Source organism: Zootoca vivipara, chromosome 1 (assembly GCF_965207765.1).
Source record: "Zootoca vivipara chromosome 1, rZooViv2.hap1.1, whole genome shotgun sequence".
Taxonomy (NCBI): Eukaryota; Metazoa; Chordata; class Lepidosauria; order Squamata; family Lacertidae; genus Zootoca; species Zootoca vivipara.
In genome coordinates, this window is record NC_142582.1 from 22,731,597 (window position 1) to 22,755,957 (window position 24,361).

Below are 24,361 nucleotides of genomic sequence, written 5' to 3' on the forward strand. Positions count from 1 at the left end.
GGGCAGAATTTAAACTCACAAAGTCAAGCAGCACAGTGAAGCCTAAGGAGTGTAGGCTGTTAAACCTTTTGCATAACCCATTTAGTCTGCTTGCAAAGCGCTCCTCTATTTCTACCCCTCTTGCAATGAGCAAACCACACAGTGTAAGTTTAAAAATGCTTTACTTATAGATTCAAAGGTCTCATTTGTGAATTTATCTAAGCAGAAAGAACATGGGCAGAATACTCTTGGGTAGAAAATGCAGAAATATGGTTTCAAGCATGTATTCTAAGCTTAGAACAAAGCTTTGCCGTATCTGCCTTGGTCAGTTACATGGCATGGAGAGAGAAGGGACAAGAAGAGGCTTCACTTCCTCTCTCATCAGAGAAGAGGGAGCATGACTTAACTGAGTCTCTGAACCCCTTCATATACTGAGTCTTAACCCCTTCATGTACTAACTAGTTCTTATGCATAGTTCTGTTTGACTTCAATCTCCCACACCATTTCCATGCCTTTAGGATTTCACTGTCAATGTTTCTGCAACCTTGTTACCTTTTCATGGCTTAGAAACTCTCAGAAGAGCTTAGAATATTGAGCTATTTGGGAGATGGGGTTCTCTTAACAAACAAGGGCAGACGGATTGCAGTTGAAGCAGGAAACCTCTGTAAGTAAAGAGGGACCAGAGGGTTTCTGAAAGGGAAGAGAGGTTGGATGGTAGAGCATCCAGAAGGCCTCCAGTTCAGTCACCGGCGTCTCGGACTGGAAAAGAATTCTCTTTGAAATCCTAGAGAGGCACCACCATGCAGTGTAGAGAATGGCTGCTTACCCCTTTCCCAGGTGGGGCAGAGGTTGGGGCCCCTTGCATTCTGTGGCCATCCATGCTAGCCAGGGCACATGTGTCCAGCTGGCAATTTGGGGGATTTCCCCAGCTGATTGGGCTGCAGAGTGGGCTTGCCTGCCAAAAAAATAAGTTTAAACGGGGCAGTCGGAGCCCCCCCCCTCAATTGATCAGTGCCTCACTGGCTGAGCGGGATTGCCGCCCAGTTAGCCAGCAGTGCATAAACACCAGCTGTGCCTGACTCCCTCAGCACAGTTGGCAGAAGAGCCTGCATTCCTAGAGCTGGATACCCTGTTATACTTGCCTCTTGCAGGCAGCTACTATAACTAGAATTCGGCTGCCTGTGAGCTGACTTCCATTCTGGTGGCCTGGGATTCCAGATGTGTAGCAAATGGTACTTAAGGAAGCTAATTGACAATGGATGCACTGGTAAGGATTTAATCAAGATTTATTTTCTACCATTTCTTTTGGGAAACACTTTTTTTGTAGATCTGTATCTCCATCGTCATTTGTTTATGGACCCAGTGAGGAAAATTCACCAGTTACCTGCGTAAAGGAGACGATAAACTTCACTTTCCATGTAAGAGATATTTCTTACAGACACATTTTCTGTTCTCGGCGCCTTCGAAAAGCGAATTAAATGAAATTTATCACTTCATGGGGGGTGGGGGAGCTTTTCCTTGCTAGGTTAAGCTGATTTCAATAAAGCTGGACACTCTCTGAGCCAGTAAGGCTATGCCTGCGGTGCCTCTTTCAATTATATCTCCTTGGACTATTCTTGGAACACAGTTCCTTCAAAAGTTCCCCAGGTGAAAAATTAACTGTTTTGTCAAAGTTGCTTTCTAAGGTTAAGTAATAAAAACATGCAGTTTTTGCCATTATTCCAGTCACAAATGTGATGGTGGGAAAGGCCACATTTGCACCGAGAAAAACACATAAGAATTCTGCAGGGGGGAGCCTAAAAGGGGGTGTGTGGACTCATGCTCAGCCCCATAATAATTTAATTCTGAGATAGCGAGAAAAATAGAACGTATATTGTGACAAGACGGGTTGTAGCCCTGCACCATGAGAGGGAAGGGAGGCAAGCAAACCAGCCAAACCTCTTTCTGCTCGCTACTGCCACTAAGTGGATCTCTGTTCATCCCTCCCACCTCACCCTCTAGATTCCTTCACTAAACAGCTCTTTAACCCTTTGGATTTTTAACAGGCCCAGCCTTAACATCCTACACCGAGTGGTGGTATGTTGCATGACGCGTGGGGGGCTGCATGAATAATTATTGAATTTTGTGCCACCCTTCTTCCCAAAGGTCGCTTCCTGAAAAGGCTGCTTCCTGGTTTACAGGGGCAAACTCTTTTTAAATGTCCCTCGGGACAGGGGAAAAACATTGTCCACGAGGTATCAATGGAGACCTTAAAGAATTTAATGTAGCTGTGTTGTGACAGTAGTGTGTCCATTCCACCTCCTAATTTCTTTCCTTCCAAAAAGAAGCCCAGAGCGGTAGGTACAGAATGCTGAATGGCTGTTGTGGGAGGGAGGAAAACCGGGGGGGGGGGGGGGGGACACAGAGTAGCTGGAATCCTGAACAGCACTTTCAAACAGCAACATTTTTGTCACAGGCCGCTATTCCTACTTGTGTAATCTCTTACCATCATTTCTACTTCAAATTTACCTCATTTCTGGAAGTCTTATGATGGCTCACCTCCTTTAAAAATGATATGAAATATAAGATTATATTTTAATGATATAATAATATAAAAACTGGTTTTTAAATATAAAAACTGGGTACGTGAACATATCTTTCAAATGTTTGTGTTTCAGAGAGCAAAAATAGCAGGTATTATGTAAGTTAAGAGTCTGGTTTGATTTCCAGTTTCAGATGAGATTCTGCCATAATGGTGTTCTTTACTCCTTAGGTCAGCAATCCGGGACTAAGCATGGCTCCTGGTGTAAGCCTGGTGATACAGATACCCAATTCTTTTGTTCCTAGAGAAATCAAGTTGTTTAATATTCTGGATGTCCAGGTATGCCTGGTTTATTCTATGTATGGCAAGTAGGAAGGTTGTATCAAAGCAGTGAAATACTGAGACGTTTGCAGCTGTGTAACCAGTAGGGATTGTGCTGCTGTGTCACACAAGGCGCCTTACATGCCAGATGTACAGGTACAAAGATCTGCATGTGTCAGACATCTTGAGTCCATCCGCTTTGTGTCCTTTCCATAGGGCAGCTTGGTAAATAGTTGTTTAAAATCCCACCAGTAAGGACTGAAAATTCTCCTCCGGCTGCCTCATCCCTATTTGTTGCGGTGGCAGAGAGCCCACATTTCAGCTAGTTTGGCCCTACATTTATTCACAAACCCACCCCCTCCTTTCAGCATAGTTTGAGGAAAAGATGGGGCAAATTTAGCCATGGATAAAGGTTATACACTGGACCCATTCATTCATTCATTCTCTCTTCCCAAAGCTATCTGTATTAAAACTTATGCTTCAGTTGAGATTCCTGAATTGCAGAGGGTTGGACTGGATGACCCTCTGGGTCCCTTCCAACCCTACAATTCTATCATTCTATTATTTAAAGGGCTATTAAAAACAATGTGGTTTACTCTTATGAGTTCAGTAGGGTTTATGAGCAGACAGGGTTAGGATTGCAGCTTAAATGTGTTTATAGAGTAAAAGTGTGCACAAGGGGCAGTAATTCAACTCAGAGAAGACCTACTGGAATAAATGAATATGTTAGCCATGTCCATTAATGTCTGAGTCTACTCTTGAGTAGGACCAGTGTGGAATACCACCCAAGGTTTAGAAACTACAATTTAACTTGGCTTTTGTTCCTTTTTTAGACAACTGATGGAAACTGTACATACAAGAAGCATATAAGAGACTGTACCTTGCCAGAGACAAATGGAAATATATTGCAAGATCTCATTACATTCTTTACGAAGCTTGATAAGAGGGGGCTGGTAATTTCTTGACTTTATTCAATCAATTTTGTTAGAGAGATGGGTTTGAATCCAGAATGTCCAGGAGCAGAATCCATTCATGGAATGCTACCAATGGAAGGGGAATACATTGTTCCTTGCATCCTTGTAGCCCCTTTAAAGCTGTTGTAGAAGATTTGAGGAAGGGGCTGTAAAGGGGAGGGGGAATTGGTAAAAAATAATTTCCCACCCTGTTGTTCCTCTCCTGGATCTCAGTCCCTTTTATTTGCAGGAGGGGGACACTCTGGAGCCAACCCATTATGACTTCCTGTTCCACACTTTTATATTGCATGTTCATGTTAATTAGATGAGCAGATTTTGGTATCAGAAAACTGGGTTTGATCATGTGTAGAAGAAAGAGGTGTTTGTGGCAAGGCTGGGGTACGTAATAGTTAAAATGGTAAACTTTGGACATAAAAAAAGCAAAGGATAAGAAAAGATGGTGCTTATGCTTCAGTACTTTCAGATGGGGAATGTGAGCTGTGAAAAGAATCAACAAAATAAGAACAAGAGCCTCCTTTTGAAGCATTTTAAAATCAATTAAGGATTGAAATCAAGATTTCTCAAAACATTGCAAGTTGGTCATACATGTAATTAATGCCTTCAAAGTGGTGAGAGCCAGATAAAGAGTTTACTCAGACCCTGTAAATGGCAAGCTGGCACTGTAGAATATTGAACTTCCTAACCCTGATGTTGGGAAAGATTGAGGGCACTAGGAGAAGGGGACGACAGAGGACAAGATGGTTGGACAGTGTTCTCGAAGCTACGAACATGAGTTTGACCAAATTGCGGGAGGCAGTGCAAGACAGGAGTGCCTGGCGTGCTATGGTCCATGGGGTCACGAAGAGTCGGACACGACTAAACGACTAAACAACAACAACCTTTTGTGACAGCCCCCCCTTTTTTAAAGGAAGGTGTAATCAACACATAACCAAGTTTTAAAAATCCTTGGTTGCTGAATTCTGCATGTTTTGTTTTTTGCATTTAAGTGGTTTTTAAAGCTGCAAGGCCTGCCAGCCACTTTGGCTATACAAATATACTGAAAGACCCAGTCATATTTAGGGCTTTAGTAACTGCCATGTATGGGACCCAGGTGGCGCTGTGGTTAAACCACTGAGCCTAGGGCTTGCTGATCAGAAGGTCGGCGGTTCGAATCCCTGTGACGGGGTGAGCTCCCGTTGCTTGGTCCCAGCTCCTGCCAACCTAGCAGTTCGAAAGCACATCAAAATGCAAGTAGATAAATAGGAACCGCTACAGCGGGAAGGTAAACGGCGTTTCCATGTGCTGCTCTGGTTCGCCAGAAGTGGCTTTGTCATACTGGCCACATGACCTGGAAGCTATACGCCGGCTCCCTTGGCCAATAATGCGAGATGAGTGCGCAACCCCAGAGTCGGTCACGACTGGACCTAATGATCAGGGGTCCCTTTACCTTTTTTAACTGCCATGTAGGGACTTGCCATAATATCTAAAATCAATTTGCTGTCCAGATGCTCCCTGTTTATCCTCTAAAATTAACAACCCTCTAGCTATCTGCAGTAGCTGGCAATGGCAGGAAGGCAGGTCTATGTATCTCTTGACAATAGTCCTTAAAATGCTGTAGCAAGGGACTGGCTCATCATCTGCCTATCTGGAAAGCCCCCTGTGTGGCTAGGCTATGCTGTTCCCAATCCCTGCATCAACATCTTAACAGTAGCCATATTTTTTAGCTTCCTCAGTGAATGTGATGGGTCTGGTACCCACCTCTGGTGCAAAGCAAAGGAAGCACTCAAACTCCATGTAGCCAAGTTTCCCTACGTGGCCAAACAGTAAATGCAATGTATCTACCAGAAATGGCTTGGCATTTGCAATGTTCATTAAACTGGTGTTTCAAAATTAAGCTTGGGGCATCCATATCTGAGGCACTTTTGGCATAGCCCCTGGTGCTTCAGAAATGTTTTGTGAGAAAGATCAGAAAGCTGGTGTCTATATCAGCCCAACTATGGTTAAGAAATCAAGAGGCAGCCATGGGCTTGCACACTGCCTCTTCTTCAATGCGTACATTCCCCACTTCTCCCCTTTAAGAAGGTGTGATCAGACTATGTGAACCAACTTTTATAACTTTGGTTGCAAACTTTGCTTCAAAGCTAACCATGGTTAGCTCCAGGGGTAGGAGAGGGAACCACGATTTTAGGAGATGGAGAATATTCTGTGTGGATGATGAGGCCTTCATCAGAAGCTTACCTAAACATTGAAATCCCTGGGAAGGAGGGAAGCTTAGTGGTATAGCATCTGCTGTGCAAGCAGAAGGTCCCATGTTCAACCCCCATCATCATCAGATAGGACTAGGAGAAAACCCAGCTTTGTGAGGATAGATAAAAATGACAAAACCACATTTGTGGATGCATCTAGAAAGCTATATTCTAGCAAGCTAGGTTTGCAAAAGAAATAGTGTGGGAAGATTTAGAACAATGAACAACATTACTGGTAGCCTTTTATGAGAAACAGCATAACCAGGCAAGTCCTTGCTGAAACTTTTCCAAGCAAACTCCAAAGTAACAGAAGCAGAAAGAATTATAGCCTATCTCCAAATGTCTCCGAAACAGTGGCAATTGCTCAGAGAAACTTGTTACCCCCTGCATAAGGGTAGTCAGCCAGTCTATTTTTTTTTTTAAAAAAAATAATAGCTGAGTATAAGTTGCATCTCATACAATTTCTCTCTTTCTTCTGAAGTACTGTATGAAAGATGACTCATTCTGTTTGCAAATATTTTGCAATTTTGGGAATATGGAAAACGGGAAAGAAGCAACTGTTCACGTTCAGCTGGAAGCAACTCCTTCAGTGTTGAATATGGTGAATATTTTCATCTTTGAATAATCGTAATTAAATGCATGTACTCAAGGGTCAGAAGCCTCACATAGGGCAAAATCCATTAGTGGTTTTTGTGCTTATAGGGCTCAGTGGCATGGACTAAAGCATGTGCTTAATTTCTTCCTCCCTCCTGCTCAGATAAATGGGACCTGAAAAGTGCTTAACATTGCCTGCATGGCCTAAGTGGGTTCCTGAGCTTATATTTATAAACTCAGGTAGGTAGCCATGTTGGTCTGCCGTAGTTGAAAGAAACAATCAAAAAATTCCTTCCAGTGGCACCTTAGAGACCAACTAAGTTTGTTATTGGTATGAGCTTTCGTGTGCATGCGCACTTCAGTTTAACATTTCAAAGTGTCTTTCATCTGTTCCCTCCAAGTGGTATAAACCTACCTTTTCAAAAACAGGACGCAGCTTCAGCACTTACATTTGAAGTAAAAGCGAGTGTTTCAGCAGATCAGAATCCTAAAGTCATTGAACTGCACAAGGACAAGCAAACAACATATGTAAGTATTTTTAAACAGCATTTGATTAGGGAAGCAGTATTTAGGCCAGGCGCATACGAACTTCATTCAGGTGGTCCATGGTGTGTCTGTAAAAATACAATTAAAAAACCACACAGCTGTTGCCACAAAAGGCACAAAAATGGTTAAGCGATCCGCCAAACCCTTAGCTGTTTTCAGCTGGAAAAAAGTTCATCTGGTTGTGCTGATGGAAGTGCAGCATAGTGTTTCTTATTTCTGTGCTCCTCCTAGCTGCCGTTCCTCCTCTGGTCACTGGTGGGGATACACAACCTGACTGTCTAATTTATACCGTGTTCCTCACATTTTAAGACACGTCTTATATTTATTTTTCCTCCAAAAAAACACACCACGGCTTATTTTCAGGGGATGTCTTATTTTTTTTTGTTAAGCTTTTTAATTTTTTACCAGTATTAAGCTTTCAGAGAGTTTTGCTGGGTCGGGCTCAGTGCGGCGCGCGCTGCTGCCCTTGCCGGCTCCCGCTGGGTCGGGGCTCGGCGCTGCGCGCGCTGCTATCTTTGCCAGCTCCCGCTCAGTCGGGACTCAGCACTGTGCTAAACGGGAAAAGTGGAGAAGAGAGCAAAGGCTACAAAAGTTCGCAATAACACGAACAGGGCTAACACCACCACCGGTAAGTCATCCAACATGCCTTGCTTGAGCCGGCAGCTACGGGAAGCTTTATTGTTTGGCCGGGAGGGGCGGGGAGAAGGAACTTGGGCTGGGCTTGCAAGCTGTTCCTCAGCTCTCACCTTCCAGAGCTTCCCAAGGACTCGGGAGCCGAAGGGTCCCGGGCGACCCGCACCGTGACAGGACCCTGGGGGAGGGCGGCCCCTTTCCCACGTTTCTTTGTTCTGGGGAGGGCGCTGGTGGAAGGGAAGGAGGGAGCCAGACGAGGAAAGAGGAACCAACCCTCCCCCCCCGCCCCGGGCTTCTCCTGCCGGGTCTGCCACACAGGCACTGCCGGTGTTCGTGAAGGAGACCCATTCCTGTTACACACAGGCGGAGGATAGCAAAGCGGGTAAAATATCCCCCCACCACCACCCCTGCGCTGCAAAAAAAAACCGACCCGATTTTGCTCCCCGCCTTCCTAGACCAGGGCGGGGCCCAGTCAGCCGCTCCTTGACGCCCCAAATCCCTCAGCAAACGCAGAACCCAGTGAAGAGGCGAGCGGCAGGAGAAGCAGCCACTCAGGCACCGTTAACGGAGCCGCACCCAGCCTCCTCTCCTTCAGTCCCGGTGAGCGAGCCGAGACCGCCGCACCCGGGGCCTTGCACCCAGCACCGGGCCCAGCAGCCGTAGATCCGGAACAACCTCCGCCCCCGCCCTCTCTGTGTCTCTCGCTCTCCCACCCTCCGCCCCACAGCATCATCCCCTCAGCCCTCACCTTATACGAAAAGCTCAGCCACCGCGCTGACTCGCCCCCCGCTACGTTCGGCTCCCTCTATTAATGGGGCCAAACACCCTCCCCGCTTTCACTTCCACCTCAGCGGGAGCCGGCAAAGACAGCAGTGCGCACCGCACGGAGTCCCGATTGAGCAGGACCCGGGAGAGACAGCAGTGCTCGGCGAGGTGCGCGCTGCAGAAGCGCCATGCAGACCTGCTCCCACCACTAACCATACCCCAGCATGTCTTATTTTGGGGGGATGCCTTATATTTTATTGCCTCCAGAAAATCGTGCCATGGCTTATTTTATAGGCACGTCTTAAAATGTGAGAAACACAGTACACCCTGAAGGATACAAGCCATATAACTTTGTGTGTATGAGAAACCTGGTACAGCCTCTATGGAATCCTTGATGGTTAACTGCTGGATGTTCTTTATTTGTGTAGGTCATTCTGGAGGGACTTCATAACCAAAAACCAAAACCGAGTGTAACAATGTTGCTCATTGGAATGGGTTCACTAGTTGGAATTGCTTTGCTTTTGATTCTTGCACATATTTTATGGAAGGTAAGTACTGCAGATTTAATTCATACATCTATTTGCTTTTAGGACTGGTTTTTTCCCCTAGATCTCATCACAATGGAAGAGTCACCCTTGCTATCCCAATGCCCACAAATTTATTCTAAAATGCAGCTTTTATACTCATTTGAATGATTTTTTAAAAGTTCTTTTTCTCATTGGAAGGAGGCTTTGGTTATTACATGGGTTGAGGAATGAGAAGCTTTTCTTCCCTGGAAAAGCTCCCATTTTAATTTCTAAAACAGTCACTGGTAAGTTATCACATCTGCAGAGCCAGACTTTTGGGGTAAAGTTAGGCAACAAAGCCTTTAACTCATATCTATCTTACCATTAAGGGATGCGGGTGGCGCTGTGGGTTAAACAACAAAGCCTAGGGCTTGCAAATCAGAAGGTTGGCAGTTCGAATCCCCACGACTGGGTGAGCTCCTATTGTTCAGTCCCAGCTCCTGCCAACCTAGCAGTTCGAAAACATGTCAAAGTGCAAGTAGATAAATAGGGACCGCTCTGGCGGGAAGGTAAACGCCGTTTCCGTGTGCTGCTCTGGTTCGCCAGAATCGGCTTAGTCATGCTGGCCACATGACCCGGAAGCTGTATGCCGGCTCCCTCAGCCAGTAAAGCGAGATGAGCGCCGCAACCCCAGTCGTCCGCAACTGGGCCTAATGTTCAGGGGTCCCTTTACCTTTATCTTACCAAATAATGGCCTTTGATGCATGAGAGACATTCTGCAGTTTACAGTGCCATTTGTGTTGATTATTTATTGTCAACCGCTGAAGAGAATGCTTTCTGGAAACTGATAGTGCTACTTCCTGAACAGCCACCCCCAAATTTTCCTTTTTGTTTAAATCATGTGGTTCCACCAGCTGTTGTTGGATTCTATATCCCATTAGTTAGTGGGAGTTGCGGTCCAGGAACATCTGGGGAGGGCACACATTAGTTAGTGTTAGAAACTGAGATGTGAAAGCTAGGAGCTAAATGGCACCTTAAACCTAGGTTATGGGCGCAACATTGGAATGTCTAGGCACACTTTTCTATAAGAATACAAAGCTGAAAATGAATGAACTGCAGCTAAAATACTATGTTCGTTTTTTACATGGTCTAGTCCTTCCCCTGCCCACTCCCCCTAATATGCTTAAGATGGTCTCTTCTTCCGTCTTCAGAGAGTAGCTGGAAGTGGGGAGGCAGAAAGTTCCCCCTTTCCTTCCACTCTGCTGTTTTAATCTGTAATCTTAGGTGCAACTGCATCCAGAGCTCAAAAACTGCTTGCATTAATGAAATTCCCTGTTGCAAAGTGCACCTAGAGCAATGCGAGTTTGGAACGCTAACTAGCTCAGCTTTGGAAGAAGACTCTGCTTACACAGACAATAGCAGTGATCAGGGCTGCTTTAATTCAGTGGAAGAGGGCTCTGTCCACACAGATAAGGGCCAAAAATAACTTAGCAGCTGCTGTTTAAACAATCTTCAGCATTTTTTCCCTTCTGTGTCTACACATTTATTTTCAAAGATGTACTCAAGTCTCTCCCAATTTTCTTTCTTTATTTCAAAACCTTGTTTTGGATACATTTTGGAACCTGTTAAAATATTATTCATTTTTATATTTCTTTTTGAAAAGTACTTACCTTTTGATCATGCCCACTCATTTAACATTACAATGGTACCTCTGGTTGCGGACGGGATCCGTTCCGGAGGTCTGGCCGGATCCCGAGGTTTTCGCAACCGGAGAGACAGTTTCTGCCCATGCGTGCAGCAAAACCCAATAAAATACTTCTGGGTTTGCCGCATACGCATTCCGAAGTTTACATAACCAGAGGGTTACGTAAGCGAAGATACTACGGTATAGTAAAATCGTTAATTTTATTTTTAGTTGCCAACATCTTCTTCATAGGTTCTAAAATTGTCTTCTAGGTTGGTTTCTTTACAAGAAAATATAAACTTCTTCCTCGAGAACAGAATGGAAGAGAAAGCTGGAGCTTTATAAACAGCAAACAAGAGGACACCAGTGACAATGATTAAAAGTTATTCTACATAGTACATGAATAATAATTTTTTTCAACCGAAGGCACCATTTGCAAGAATTGACAAGTCATAAATCCTTGCCATAGATATATCCAAGTGAAAAGAAAGATTTCGCCGTTCTCAGCTTCCTACAATACAAATCGTAGGATGTCTGAAGAAAAATGGCAAATAGAAGCAACACCACCAATGATGAAGAAAACCCAGCGAAAACACTATGGAAGAGCAACTACTTGCTAAAAAACGAATTTTGGCCAGTTGAATCATACTTGAATTAAGAGTGCATAGTTCCAATGCCCAGGGATTCAGCTGAATATATAAAAAGGAACAACATTATGAACAGGCTTGGGATGCAGCAACTAACTGTACATTTTTATATGATTAAAAACGCACAGCTTTTTTTCTTCTATCTATATCAGAGCTTAAGTTATCTAACGTACATCCGTATGAAAGGGACCCTACTAAATTAGATGAATTTGGTCATCTGCATAATCAGTGTATGGCCTTTTTCTTCCCCATATTATCATGGACTTGTAGGGCTGCAAACAAATTGGGCATTTTTCCAGGGGAAACCTGGACCCAAGACACAACACGAGCACAGCCGTTTCACCCTCCTCTACCCCAACATGTGCATGTGAAATTGATCTTTGTGCCACAACACAGCATCTACTTTCTGAAGGTGACAGCGGTTTAGGAGTAAATCCAAGACCCTGGCCCTTTCCCTGGCGATGGTGGATGAGATTCAGCACAGGATTTTGAGATGGCCCTGTCCCCAAACTCCCTGACAGGAGAGGTTTCCATCTCTCCAGCATTTCAGAAGCTTGGCTATGTCTGCCCCTTATGAAACTCAAGACTGCAGGATCCTTACCGAATAGGAGGAATTTTTATTCACAAGACAGCTGTCCCAACCAAAGAAGCCCCACCACCTATGCAGAGCTCACCTTCTGTGAAATGAAGCTGCGTGTGTTCATAGAATAAAACCTTGAGATCCAGGCATCTATGATTATTATTATGTGCAGTCTTTAGATTCCAGTTTAACATATATAATTTTAATTTGGATGTTCTAATTGGATATACTGAAGTAATTATTCTCCCACTGACTTCTTTAATCAGGGAAATGTAGCAGTCACATTCCTTTCATTCTATTTATTTTGTTTAAGAGCAGGTTTATATAAAGAAGTCTGAAATAATATTTAGAGCAGATTTTGTTGTTCAATATATTTTAATTATCTTTTAAAATAGGGTTCGAGACAGGTGAAACACTGCACTTTAACCCCCAAATCATTGTGCTGTCACAAAGTATACCTCAAAGTTTAAAACAGCATTAAACACTCTGAAACTTGGTACAAAAGTGATCTGGATCTACATTTTTTTACCAATTCAATGATGCACAAATATTTAGAAAGTTGTCACAATTTAACTTACAAACAAGGATAAAAGTGTCATTATGAAAATAACAATAAATTTTGTATACAAATAAGATGTGATAGCATATCAGTTCAAAATGCTCTGCCAGTTAAAAATAAATAAATCCACATATCAATTGTAACTACTCAGAGTTCAACTTTAATAAATTCAATTTTTTTGTATTTGAAATATTTGTCACTTTTACACTGAAATACTTACTTGGCAAAATTAGTTTTGTTGTCTCGCCCCCACCTTGAAGATTACCAGTGCAATCATATTAAATAAGAAGAAAATCCTACTGTATTCAGGTGGACTTACTCTCAGGTAAGCATGCACAGGAATGCAGCCAAAAGGTGCAAGTACAGTTATGCTACAACATGTTTACTCAACTGTAATTGGATCTCACAGGGCCACAATCCAAAATTAAGTATTTTTCTTAATTATTTGCATTAGGGAGTGATTGAAGATAAAGTTTAAGGGTCGTCTTAAACTTTTAATGGAACACACTTTTTTCAGCAGTACAGAAATGTGCAGAATGGTTTGCAGAACTGAAACAATGGAAGTCATAAAAATTACAGTGGTACCTCAACTTATGAAGACGATCTGTTCCGTGGCGCTCTTCGTAAGTCAAGGTCTTCGGATGTTGAAGCACCTGTACCGCACATGTGCAAAGCACAATTTTGCGCTTCTGCGCATGCGCGGACCGCGCACGCGGCAAAAAGACTTCCGGGGTTGTCGACTTCGGAAGTCGAAACCTTCGGAAGTCGAAGCATTTGGATGTCGAGGTACCACTGTAATGGGAAAAGCTAGACTCACTGAGAAATGCATGGGAGCTTGAGTGAAGAATGCTACCCTGCCTAGAGTGTGCTTAGGTGGAGCGGCTTAAATAATAATAATATAATAATAATTTATTATTTATACCCAGCCCATCTGGCCGGGTTCCCCCAGCCACTCTGGGCGGCTTCCAACAAAATATAAAAATACAGAAATCCATCAAACATTAAAAGCTTCCCTAAACAGGGCTGCCTTGAGATGCCTTCTAAAGGTCTGGTAATTGTTGTTCTCTTCGACCTCTGGTGGGAGGGCATTCCACAGGGTGGGTGCCACCACCGAGAAGGCCCTCTGCCTGGTTCCCTGTAACTTGGTTTCTCGTAGCGAGGGAACTGCCAGAAGGCCTTCCTTACCTGTGCAGCATATCTCTGCAGCCCCTCTCCTCAGTCTCTGAAAAATGTCAATCAAGTATATAAAAATCATTCAGTTTTCCTGCAGAAATAAGTATGCGTTGGGGATTTGCCTCATCCAAGCTTGGGTTTCAATCTGCATCAGTCATATCCTATACAACTGAGTTGTTCGATTTAGCAGCAAAATCCATACTTCCTCTTCCTAAATTGTTTCTAAAGACAGCTGCATGATCCTTTTAGATTATCCACTGCATCAACACTCTTGCCATATAGATTAATTAATCGGGGATGTACCCTGGCAATAGGAAGAAAACAGGAAATCCATTACTTCTCTGCAGTATTGCCATGACATTTTATCTGAGCACAGATTTACACACAGGATAAACTACAGAAAATTTAAAAATCCTCTTCCTATTACAATCTAAACATTCCTCATAAAGTTACTTCCCTAGATTATATGGTTCCGCCTTAGTGCCTGGGATATTTGTGTATGGAATTAATATGAATGGGTCATTCATGTAGCAAGCAAGCTCGGTAAAATTGAATTGACTCTGAACTATGTTGTATCAATACTAAATGCAGCACAAATGTATTTTCAAGGGCAGAGACTTCGAAGTCTGTCCTTCATGAGAAATAAACCAATGTTATCAGCTAGAACTGGACTATAGCATGAATCTCATACTGGTTTCAGTGGCCTGCTGATGGTTTTGCTACGCAATCACAACAGGCACAGGAACAGAATGCAGCAAGGAAGTAAAATCCAACTGCAATTTTGTGACATTTTCTGGCCTACAGGGCTATACGATTTGCTTAGATATGGCCTAAAGCATTTATTAAAGAGAACAGTGTATCATAAAATGATGTTGAAATGTGTCACTCAGCACTAAATCTAGGCACACATTTCCAATGTGCATAAGAAGGGATTGGTATAATCTTAAATCTGCACTGCCCAATTTTGGCACAGTGGATACGGGCCTAACAGTCTGTACCCTACAAAAATGCAGTCTGTACCCTACAAAAATTCACATGTGGTCTATCAACAATAGGTCCGAGCTGGTGTGATTCTACTTCTATATCATGTGCAAGCTCTCCCCATCCCATGTACGGTTCTAGATAAAGAAGGCAGAGAAAAAGGCACTGAGCAGGGCTCAGCCAGCAGCATCAGGCTGGAGTCAGAAGCAAAGACCCCACCCAAGGATCCCAATATTACCATTGTCCCAGGAAAAAGGAAAAAGTACTTTGCTTAATGGAATAGTGGCTACAGAAAGACTCATGCAGAAGTACAGTGTGGAATTCCAGAGCTACAATAGCATCTATGCACCTCCATCAGGACTATGCAGAAAATGGAGCAAGAATTCAGGGCTTAAGGAGAAGACCCAACATGGTTTTTGATAAACTTGCCAATTCTCTAGTTCAAAGTCTTGAACTATAGCACACCAAACTTTAAAAAGCAGAGGAACAGCAGGCATTGATTAATGGACCACAGTGCTTACAACAATCAATCAATCACTACACTTCACCCTACCGGACACAAACTTCTGATGGCCATTCCATTAAATCTCCATCTATATTCCATGGGTAGGTCTTTTCTTCAGGATCTATGGAATTCAAGTTGTTTCTAGTGATGTGTTCCTTTCTAGTTCTTGATTGGACTTTTACCTCTTCAACAATGAAAGCTTCAACAAATGGAAAATTGAACTAACACACAAAAACAGAAGATACAATTTTGTAAATACAACAAGACATTTCTCTCCCCCCCTCCTTTATAGGATTGGTGTTACCTTATGCTTTCATTTCATTAAAGAAAAAAGATGGAGTAATAATCTCAAACGACTCCATATAATTTAGCTGCATCTCCTTAAGCATGTGGTTTTAAAAGCAAAAGAACCAAGAAAGCCTGAGTTTCCCCCCACTCTCATGTTTCCTGCCACCAATAACTCCTAAAGAGGACTTGTCCTACCCACTTCAATAAGCTGAAGGAAAGCTCCTTCTTTTCCTTTGGATTTATGGCAGCATGCATTGCACCAAGCCTCACATTGCAGTTCACTTTATCAGCCAGAATTTGTGCCCAAAGACAACATGCCTTAGTGTGGCCTTAGCCTGGACACTCAACACACTGGCTACAACTTTAATCATCCCAAACCATTTGCCATGCTAGCTGAGGCTGCTGAGAGCCCCCCCCCCCAAAAATGGATTCCCAACCCAGTTTAATGTGATGTTCTTCACTGCTGAGCACTACAGAATGAATCTGGATAAGACCCTTCCCCAAGACTCCAGATCTACTGAACTGGATGAGTGCTCTGTGTGTGTGTGTAGATACGCACACATGTATGTACTCTCAAACATGTATACTTAAGCTTTGTGGATAAATTGCGGTGTTTGATACTGGGTTGCCTGCTGTGTTATCCACCTGTGCTCTACATACAGGTGAAACTAAAAATAAATATATCCCACCCACAAAACGTAGGGTCTCCACTTGCCCTTAATCTCAGTGAAGTCTCTGTTTAAATACAATAGTGTTTCTGGTTTACCACCCCCAACCCCCTCTTAAAAATCAGTTTAGCAGCTTTACACTCTAGTAACTCCTGTATATAAGAACCATATATAACTAAACCACAACAGATGGATGGAAATAGGCTAATCGGTATTAGTCTGATTGGTGATTTTCAAAAATCAGATAAAAGTGGGCTAATCTACTCTGACAGGAGGTTAAGTCTCCTTACCAAGGCACTACTATCTCCTGGAGCATTTACTTCCCATCTTAAAGTTTTGTCTGCTTCATCATGTTATGCTTTAGATACTCTTTTGGGGGGAGGGGTGATGTACTGTGCACATTTCCATCTTCTGTGTCCTCTGTTGTTCACAGCGATTAAAGGAATCTAATCTAAACGCGTTTGGGTTGCAGAAATAATAAGAGTAAACCTTTACCTGGTTTTTCACACTAGAATATCTTTTCAGGTGCTTAACAAACTCCGGACGAGAAGTGTCCCGCACAACAATAAGTGCAATGCTTCCATCATCCAATCTAAAAATGACGTAGTTCAGTAAATATTGAATTAACACAATTATCTTTGATCTCATTGTTGACTTATTCAGAATCGTCTATTTTTATTATCAGTGAGGTTACAGGTTACACTTATTTTCAGAATGAAATAAAAGCTAACAATTTTTTAAATAACGGAAGTACTTTAGTGGTTCCATTATTTGTAGCATATGCCAATATTTTAAAATTAAAATGCTCAGTCCAAGCACCTCCACAGTGCTGATTGTGGAGTAACTATTCTACTTTCAGAAGACAACTGAAGGCAGCCCTGTTTAGGGAAGTTGTTAATGTTTGATGCTGTACTGTTTTTAATATTCGGTTGGAAGCCGCCCAGAGTGGCTGGGGAAACCCAGCCAGATGGGCGGGGTATAAATAATAAATTGTTGTTGTTGTTGTTGTTGTTGTTGTTGTTGTTGTTGTTGTTGTTGTTGTTGTTGTCTTTCCTTCTCTCTCATTTGGGGCAGCCTTTAGTAATTGACCTGTTGTGATTTGCCTTGATAACAAAAAACCCTTCTGGTAAAAGCAGAGGTGGGAACAGGAAAACGCTGGCACACTCTTCAGTTCTGCAAACATTATGTTAACGAATGGTTTCTGTTCTAAACTTGGGAGTCTCCTGTATCCATACAATTTTGTATGTTAAAATACCAATCTAACTTTATTTCTACATGACGCTTTTTACTTTGTTACTAAATCCAATGCCTGCCACAAATTCAGCCTAGGCGAAATAGACACTCTACCCAAATTGAAAGGTAGGAGGCACTACAAGAAAGGAAAAGGAAACACATGCTGGATCAATTCCTCAACTGTATGTACAGTGGGAGTGCAATTATATGCAAGTCAGTCCCACTGATGGCATAAGATGCTGATGTTGTAACATATAGTGGCAGCTACTAGCAAGTCAAACCCTTAAGGGCTTCAACTTACTTGACCTGAAGGAAATGCAGTAATTTTGTGGATTGTGGTAAGGATCCTACATTGGCCACATTGGGGAACATTAAAGAGACTAATGAGGACCCAAATAGCTAATTCTCACAACCATAGTTTGATATCTACCCTGAGATGGTGAGCTCCGGTAGAAAATCTTAAAATTGCTTGTCTTCTGCACCATAGAAATCTTAGCAGTTTTGCAAATACTGCAGTCAAACTATGTCAAAGAATCTCTGATAATGAGATCTGACTGATTTAGTGTCATGACGACGTTATTGTAGTAGCAAATACTGAAAACTACAAAGAAAGAAAAGTATTGAAACAACCAATCAGTCAGGTCTAAAGAACTAGATTTCCTATCAACAAGCCCCAGGGAGATTATTACTTGATGACTACCACTTAAGTCAGACTTGTAAACTAATTTAATCACTGTAATTATCCAATGATTATTTCTAGGTGGGTGACCTCAGCTGCCTGCTCCAAAAACTTGAGATTAGGGAGTCAATGGTAGTCCAACTCAACTATCTTCATCCCCCCCCCCCATGAACCTCAGAGGGTCTAGACTGTTCATGTCACAAGCACACATTCTTGGGAAAGCCAAGGTATTAGAATAAGTTGTCAGAATTTAGAGACATTACTCTAATTCTGTAAATCCTTACTGACCTGGTATTAGGTGCCAAGCCTCTTGGTGCCATTGAGCAGAGGCAAGGGATTGCCATAATGCTCACGTTCAGGAAGTGCCCCTGGATTCTGCGCCAGTGATCCCTGCTGTCTAAATATAACACCACACCGTATTACTTCAAGTAAAACCTAATTCTCCTGCTAAGTGATTAAACTTGGAAACTTACCAGATTTAAGTCTCTTTTGCTGCTTTCTAAAAATAAACGTATCGGATAAAATAATTAACAAGCACGGAACAATGTGGAGCAAAATAAAAACAAAAACAAGCACAACATGTTTGTGATTTAATTGAAAGAAATTGAAGATTGAACACTCAGCTAGGAAATTGTTTGAAAGAAAAGTGGGATTTCATTTTGATCTTAAGCACATTATTTGAAAACATCAGGAATTCTAATTAAAGCTTTTGGGGCAGAATGTGCTGGTGACAGCTCTGAGCTACTTATAATAAAATCGGAAACAATAATCTCCAAGTACATGGTTAATCATTTTCGTTAAGAAAACATGATCCATTTGCTGATCGATACAATGGTCCCAATCCAACTAATGCTTGTCACATTTAAATTGCATTGAAATCAAATAGTGCTTACATTCGTTACGACTTAGCTGAAGTTGGGTTGCAACTGTTATGGGATAAAAGTTTGGAATATACAGACTTGTGGTTGTTTGTCTGAGTCTTACTTACTTATCCTCCTCCTGAGCATCTTGCTCCAAAGGTAGAAATGATAATTCACAATATTCTGGCCTAAGGACAGAACAAGATTCATTATATTATGTTTATTAGGTGTGCACACATCAAGGTTTAAACAATTACAGTATTTTCTTCACGTTACTATGTTATAAGGTTTACAGTGCAGTCCTATACATATCTACGTCACTGTAAATCCCACTGGATTTGGAGAACTGAATTTGGAAAGGTTCACTGACACGAAGCTGGGTATGATTGCAGCCCAACAGTAGTTATTAGTCTAGATCAGAAGTACCTACTAATTTGTGTCCCTTCAGGTATTGTGGGATGACCATTTCAACCATTCCTGACCATCAGCCATGCTGGCTGGGGCCGATGGAAAATGACCCGACCACAGCTGGAAGGCCACTGGTCAGCCACCACTGGTCATTATTATCTGTATAATATTTACTGATGCTATCCAACTACAATCATTAAACTTTTGTAAACGTGTAATAATATGAAATCTTGCATTTTGGTCCAATTGGTACAACTCCTTTTTAAAAAAAATTCTAAAAATTAACACAAACATAATTAAAAAAAAACCAAATTCATCGTACTTCAGACTTGCCAGTGTCTTGAGCACAGCAAAATCTTTTCGCTGACTTGATGGCATCCAACGATGCTTTTCAGCCAAAGCCAGAGCCCTTGATCCAAACCCAAACATTGATGAAAACCCAAAGCGAAGTAGCTTGGTTGGACTTCTAAAAGTGCACACATCCACTGACTGTACATGCCCTGAAATGGTATCGTACATGTATTATTTCATTTTTTCTCAACTTTCATCACAGGGCTCAAGGTGGCCCACAACCAAATTAGAGTACTCATTATTTAACAAGTCAATTTAAAAAGGCAATTAAAATATCTGTAAAGCCAGGACCCCTATATACTTTTCTATCAATATTAAATTCCTAGATGAATAAAAATGTTCTGCTTTCTAAATCCAGCAAGCCGCTCCAATTTACCCATAAAGGTGGAAAATCTGTAACCTTCAACTGTGAAGTAGAGCGTTTACTTAGAATTCAGGTAAAATAGCACAAACACTAAACAAACATGTCAACATAAAATAATAAACAAAGAGCACATTGATTTAAATGTGCCTTTATTACACTGAGTTGTCTTTCCCCTTGCAAATAAACACAGCTTATTTTGAGCAAAACTTGTAGTGATTGCGGGCATCTCTACCTTATCTTTCAAACATATTTCTAGGGCAGATCTTAGTAATTCTATTTACTCCCATACCCACTGTTTCCCAATAAAGTGACAGTCTTATGTATAAGCCAGTAAGAAATTTCTTTTCCTAGTTAAATGTTTACCCACTGATTGTACCTGGAACAGACTTTGGCACAAAGCATACAGAATGTGAGCATGAATCTGGAATACTCTGTGATTTCAGACTCAAAATCCAGAGAGAGAATCAGAGGGAAGGGATCATGCAAGTCATCTAATCCAAACCCTACAATGCAGGATTTTTTAGCCCAAAGTAGGGCTCAAACCCACGACCCTGAGATTAAGAGTGAGAATGCCTCCAACACCCTGCTAGCAAGAGTAGCAACTGCTACACCCTTTCACAAGAGGATGTGAGACAATAGAACAGTGGTAAGAAATGGGGGGAGGCAGAACACACAAAATAAGAGCAGTCCTTAGAGTCCTTTGAGCCATTGTCACAGTGGGACAATGAGTCAGTGTCACTTAAGTGGGAGACCCAGCTGTGAAAGAAATAGTATGCAGTTCTCAATAGGCCAAAGGAAGAGTGTGAGTGCAAAGTGGACCATTTGTCACAAACCCTCCTTCCAAACAATGGCAAGAAATGTTCAAAGTAATCCTCTCTCTGAAAGGCAGGTGCCCTGCTTAGCAGTAATTACAATGCCTAGAAGTGGTCCTCTCTTTAACTGTAATGCTATTACTTTACAGCTATTGCTCAATTTTATTCCAGAAATTAACAAGTAATGGCATTGTGCATTCATGTTGAGAAAACAATGCCAAGCATCTTACCAAGAAGGGCCACATCGTTAGCTGAAACTAATATTACTAAATGCAAAAAGGTTCTGAAGTAACTTGAATGATGCAAATGTTCCTCTTCCTCAACCCACATGCACAAAGACAAGAGAAGGAAAGAGGTAGAGCTAGTAACATCCTACCAGAGGACATTGTAAACTGCCCTGTGATCTATGGACAAAGGGTGGTATAGAAATTTAATAAAATAAAAATAAAATCATCCTGCCCAGCAGATTGGAAATTAACTCTCTCCACCCTCCTCATGTAAATGCAGTCTTTTCACCTTTGTATATTAGAAGTGTGAGTGCTCCGCTTAATGGAAATTAGCATTTTTTTTTGTTAATTCAATTGTTTTCCTAAAGTATTTAGATATAGGATACTTACCCATTATTATGTGCAGTGTTGCAGTTACTGTGTGTTGTATGCCATTCATAGTATATGCCAAAATATTTGTAGAACCTGTAATTATTCAACAGTGTGTCCAAGAATGAAAGCAAAGTGAATAAGATCATTCTACAAAAGAGAATATTTCAAAATGAATCCTCTAAGCCAGTGGGGAGCTGAATTTCTTTAGTAAAAGCATCTGCCCAAGTGGATTGAATTCCTATAATGTAGGGCTATGGCAGTGTCTCACAACCAGATGTTAAAGAAGGCTTAACAAGTTTGAAGCATACAGTGCTACCTCTGGTTACAAACTTAATTCGTTTCGGAGGTCCGTTCTTAAGCTGAAACCGTTCTTAACATGAGGCGCACTTTCGCTAATGGGGCCTCCCGCTGCTGCCATGATGCCGGTGCGCGATTTCTGTTCTCATCCTGGGGCAAAGTTCGCATCTACTTCCGGGTTAGCGGAGCTCATTAACTGAAACATTCGTAAGGAGGACGGTACGTAACCCGAGGTTCCACTGTACCTCCTTGTGGAAGACAATTCTTGCCCATTTATATTTCCCCTTGCACCCCAGCACCACCTCTGATGCTCTTCCAGAGGATACCCCCAACTCTCCAGAGGAGCTTTCCAGGGGGCACAGGAGACTACAGGGCAAAGGAGGAAACAGCAAAATATTGCCTCTTCTTGCCATTCCTCCAGCAGATGTGACCTACAAACAGAACTTCATTCACAGGAAGTCTGGCTCCACCCATGTTGCCTCAGTGGTCAATGTTCAGTTCAACTTTTCCTTTCTGGGGTTCTTGCATTGGAATTTTGAAAGCCAGCCATTATCTGACCTGTTTCCAATTGCTACTCTGGGTTTAACCTAGGACAAGAGTGAGTTCCAACAGCTAAAATGTCAGTTACACAGGTCCTAAATATGCACCTGTAAGAGCTCCAGTTGTGTTTTTTTGACATAAGAAGTTATGCTATGTCAAGGTCAAAGAACATAAAACCTTTGGATCTCAGCAATCCATGTGTGAAAGATTCAAACTTTAATTAAATATTTTGCACTATGCAGCCTCCCTCCACAAAACAAAGGCTCCAGATAATGTATTCTTTTGATTATTTCTACAGCCCCATGATATTATTACTGTGCTGGTGTTCAACATGTATTTGGTCCTAGCAATAATACTAGCATACAAACAAATAACTGTAACTAATGGCTAATTATTCCATGGAAATAAAGGATTGTATCTAGGCTAAATTATAATACAATCCTAACATACATGTACTCATAAGTCACAGTGAGTTCAGCAGGACGTACTCCCAAGGTGACTATGCAAAGAGCTGCAGTCCTAGTTGCACTAAGGTCCATTAAAATCAATCTAAAAATTTAATCACAGCTATGTTAAGTTCCACAGATTTCAATGGGAACTAAGCACAACTAACGTAGCCTGGATCCAAGCCAATGGATTTCTCATTTCCCAAGTGACAGCACTGTGCAGAGGTAATTAAAAGACTGCTTATTAATGACAGTGTTGTGGCTTCTTAAGTTGTGGTGTTTCCCAACAAAAGACAATTTTTTAAATGGACAACACTACCAATAAAATGAAACTTCTGTTCCAATGCTTCTCCTCCTGCTAACCAAACTTTCTCCTAAAGTTTGCTAAAGTGTGGGAGAAAGGGAAAAAGTGCCAGTTCACGTAAAGCCTGACTGATGAAGGTACCAGACAGAAATTGTGGAGGGAAATGTCTTTGGAAGTGCAAGCACTCCTGCAGAACAATTAACTTAATTAACCAGACAACATGAATATTCATAAGTCTTTTAATGTCTCCACCACATCCAAACAGATAAATGTGATGTAATGACTTCCTAGTCAAGCATATCTAAGAATCACACTAAAGCTGCACCAACACTGTGGTCCTTTGCCCAAACTATCATGGAAATTGAAAATTTCGTTAACAATATATTATTCTCCACAGATTAATTGGAAGCGGGAAATAATGTAAGTGAATGATTCAGGGCTATGAGATTTATAGTCAATATATATAAAATTCCTCTGTTTCATAACAATTAATCTGCTTTCCCCCCAGTCCTTCCAGTTTCCTCCAAATCCCTCTGTACGGTTCCTGAGCTGTAGTTCCCATAGCAACAAACACTATTCCTAAATAGCCAGCAGTACCACCATAGGCTTCCTCCACCCGACTGGTTTTATTTTGACCACAGTATAGCAGCTTGTTATGTTGGTCTAACGAAACCTTTCTTCTGTTTTTTTCTTAAGGAAAAATGAGATTTAGCACAATGCTGACTGTTAACATTCTAGAACTGGGTATTAGTTTTCTACTCAGAATTGATTTTAATAACCAGCTAAGCTAAAACTCAAGTTTTGTGATTCTGCATAAAACTAACATTCTTATAGCATGAAGCATGTCATTCAAGACTGACTGCTGCATTCCCATGATAAAATAATTAACACTTGAGTTGGATACCAATTTAAATTAGTCTCATCAGCTTGCAGTATCTCTCTCACTTGTAATGCCCAAGTTATTTTTAATATAGAGAATAGGGCCGGGCAATATATCAATATATCATTCAAAACCAGTTTGAAATCCATGTTGTGATATTGGTTTCATAATTTTGGGGGTGTATGTGTGTGTGTGATGCAAAAATCACAGTGTGGGGAAAACGGTGAAGCCAGCCAATGCCTCTACACCAGGCATCCCCAAACGCGGCCCTCCAGATGTTTTGGGATACATCTCCCATCATCCCTAGCTAACAGGACCAGTGGTCAGGGATGATGGGAAGTGAAGTCCCAAAACATCTGGAGGGCTGAGTTTGGGAATGCCTGCTCTACATTGTTTCATCCTTATTTCAGACATGGTGATATATCAGTATATCACAATC

General features: G+C 41.8%; 2 protein-coding genes across 4 annotated transcripts in view; one reads left to right on the forward strand and one right to left on the reverse strand.

Annotated features, from left to right (window-relative positions):
* Positions 1 to 12,724, forward strand: part of ITGA4 (integrin subunit alpha 4) — a 53,733-nt gene extending 41,009 nt beyond the window's left edge. For both annotated transcript variants that reach the window (XM_035133756.3, XM_035133765.3), the window contains exons 22-28: positions 1,307 to 1,397; positions 2,732 to 2,839; positions 3,655 to 3,774; positions 6,502 to 6,621; positions 7,044 to 7,142; positions 8,987 to 9,106; positions 11,021 to 12,724. In XM_035133756.3, coding sequence (XP_034989647.3) covers positions 1,307 to 1,397; positions 2,732 to 2,839; positions 3,655 to 3,774; positions 6,502 to 6,621; positions 7,044 to 7,142; positions 8,987 to 9,106; positions 11,021 to 11,128 — 766 coding nt within the window. In that variant the 3' untranslated portion in view covers positions 11,129 to 12,724. The remainder of the gene's footprint in view (positions 1 to 1,306; positions 1,398 to 2,731; positions 2,840 to 3,654; positions 3,775 to 6,501; positions 6,622 to 7,043; positions 7,143 to 8,986; positions 9,107 to 11,020) is intronic.
* Positions 12,332 to 24,361, reverse strand: part of CERKL (CERK like autophagy regulator) — a 35,223-nt gene continuing 23,193 nt past the window's right edge. For both annotated transcript variants that reach the window (XM_035133725.3, XM_088660497.1), the window contains exons 6-13: positions 21,474 to 21,548; positions 19,652 to 19,829; positions 19,050 to 19,109; positions 18,535 to 18,560; positions 18,350 to 18,458; positions 16,645 to 16,741; positions 15,242 to 15,414; positions 12,332 to 14,011 (exon numbers count right to left, since the gene is read on the reverse strand). In XM_035133725.3, the coding sequence (XP_034989616.1) occupies positions 13,930 to 14,011; positions 15,242 to 15,414; positions 16,645 to 16,741; positions 18,350 to 18,458; positions 18,535 to 18,560; positions 19,050 to 19,109; positions 19,652 to 19,829; positions 21,474 to 21,548 (800 nt within the window). In that variant the 3' untranslated portion in view covers positions 12,332 to 13,929. The remainder of the gene's footprint in view (positions 14,012 to 15,241; positions 15,415 to 16,644; positions 16,742 to 18,349; positions 18,459 to 18,534; positions 18,561 to 19,049; positions 19,110 to 19,651; positions 19,830 to 21,473; positions 21,549 to 24,361) is intronic.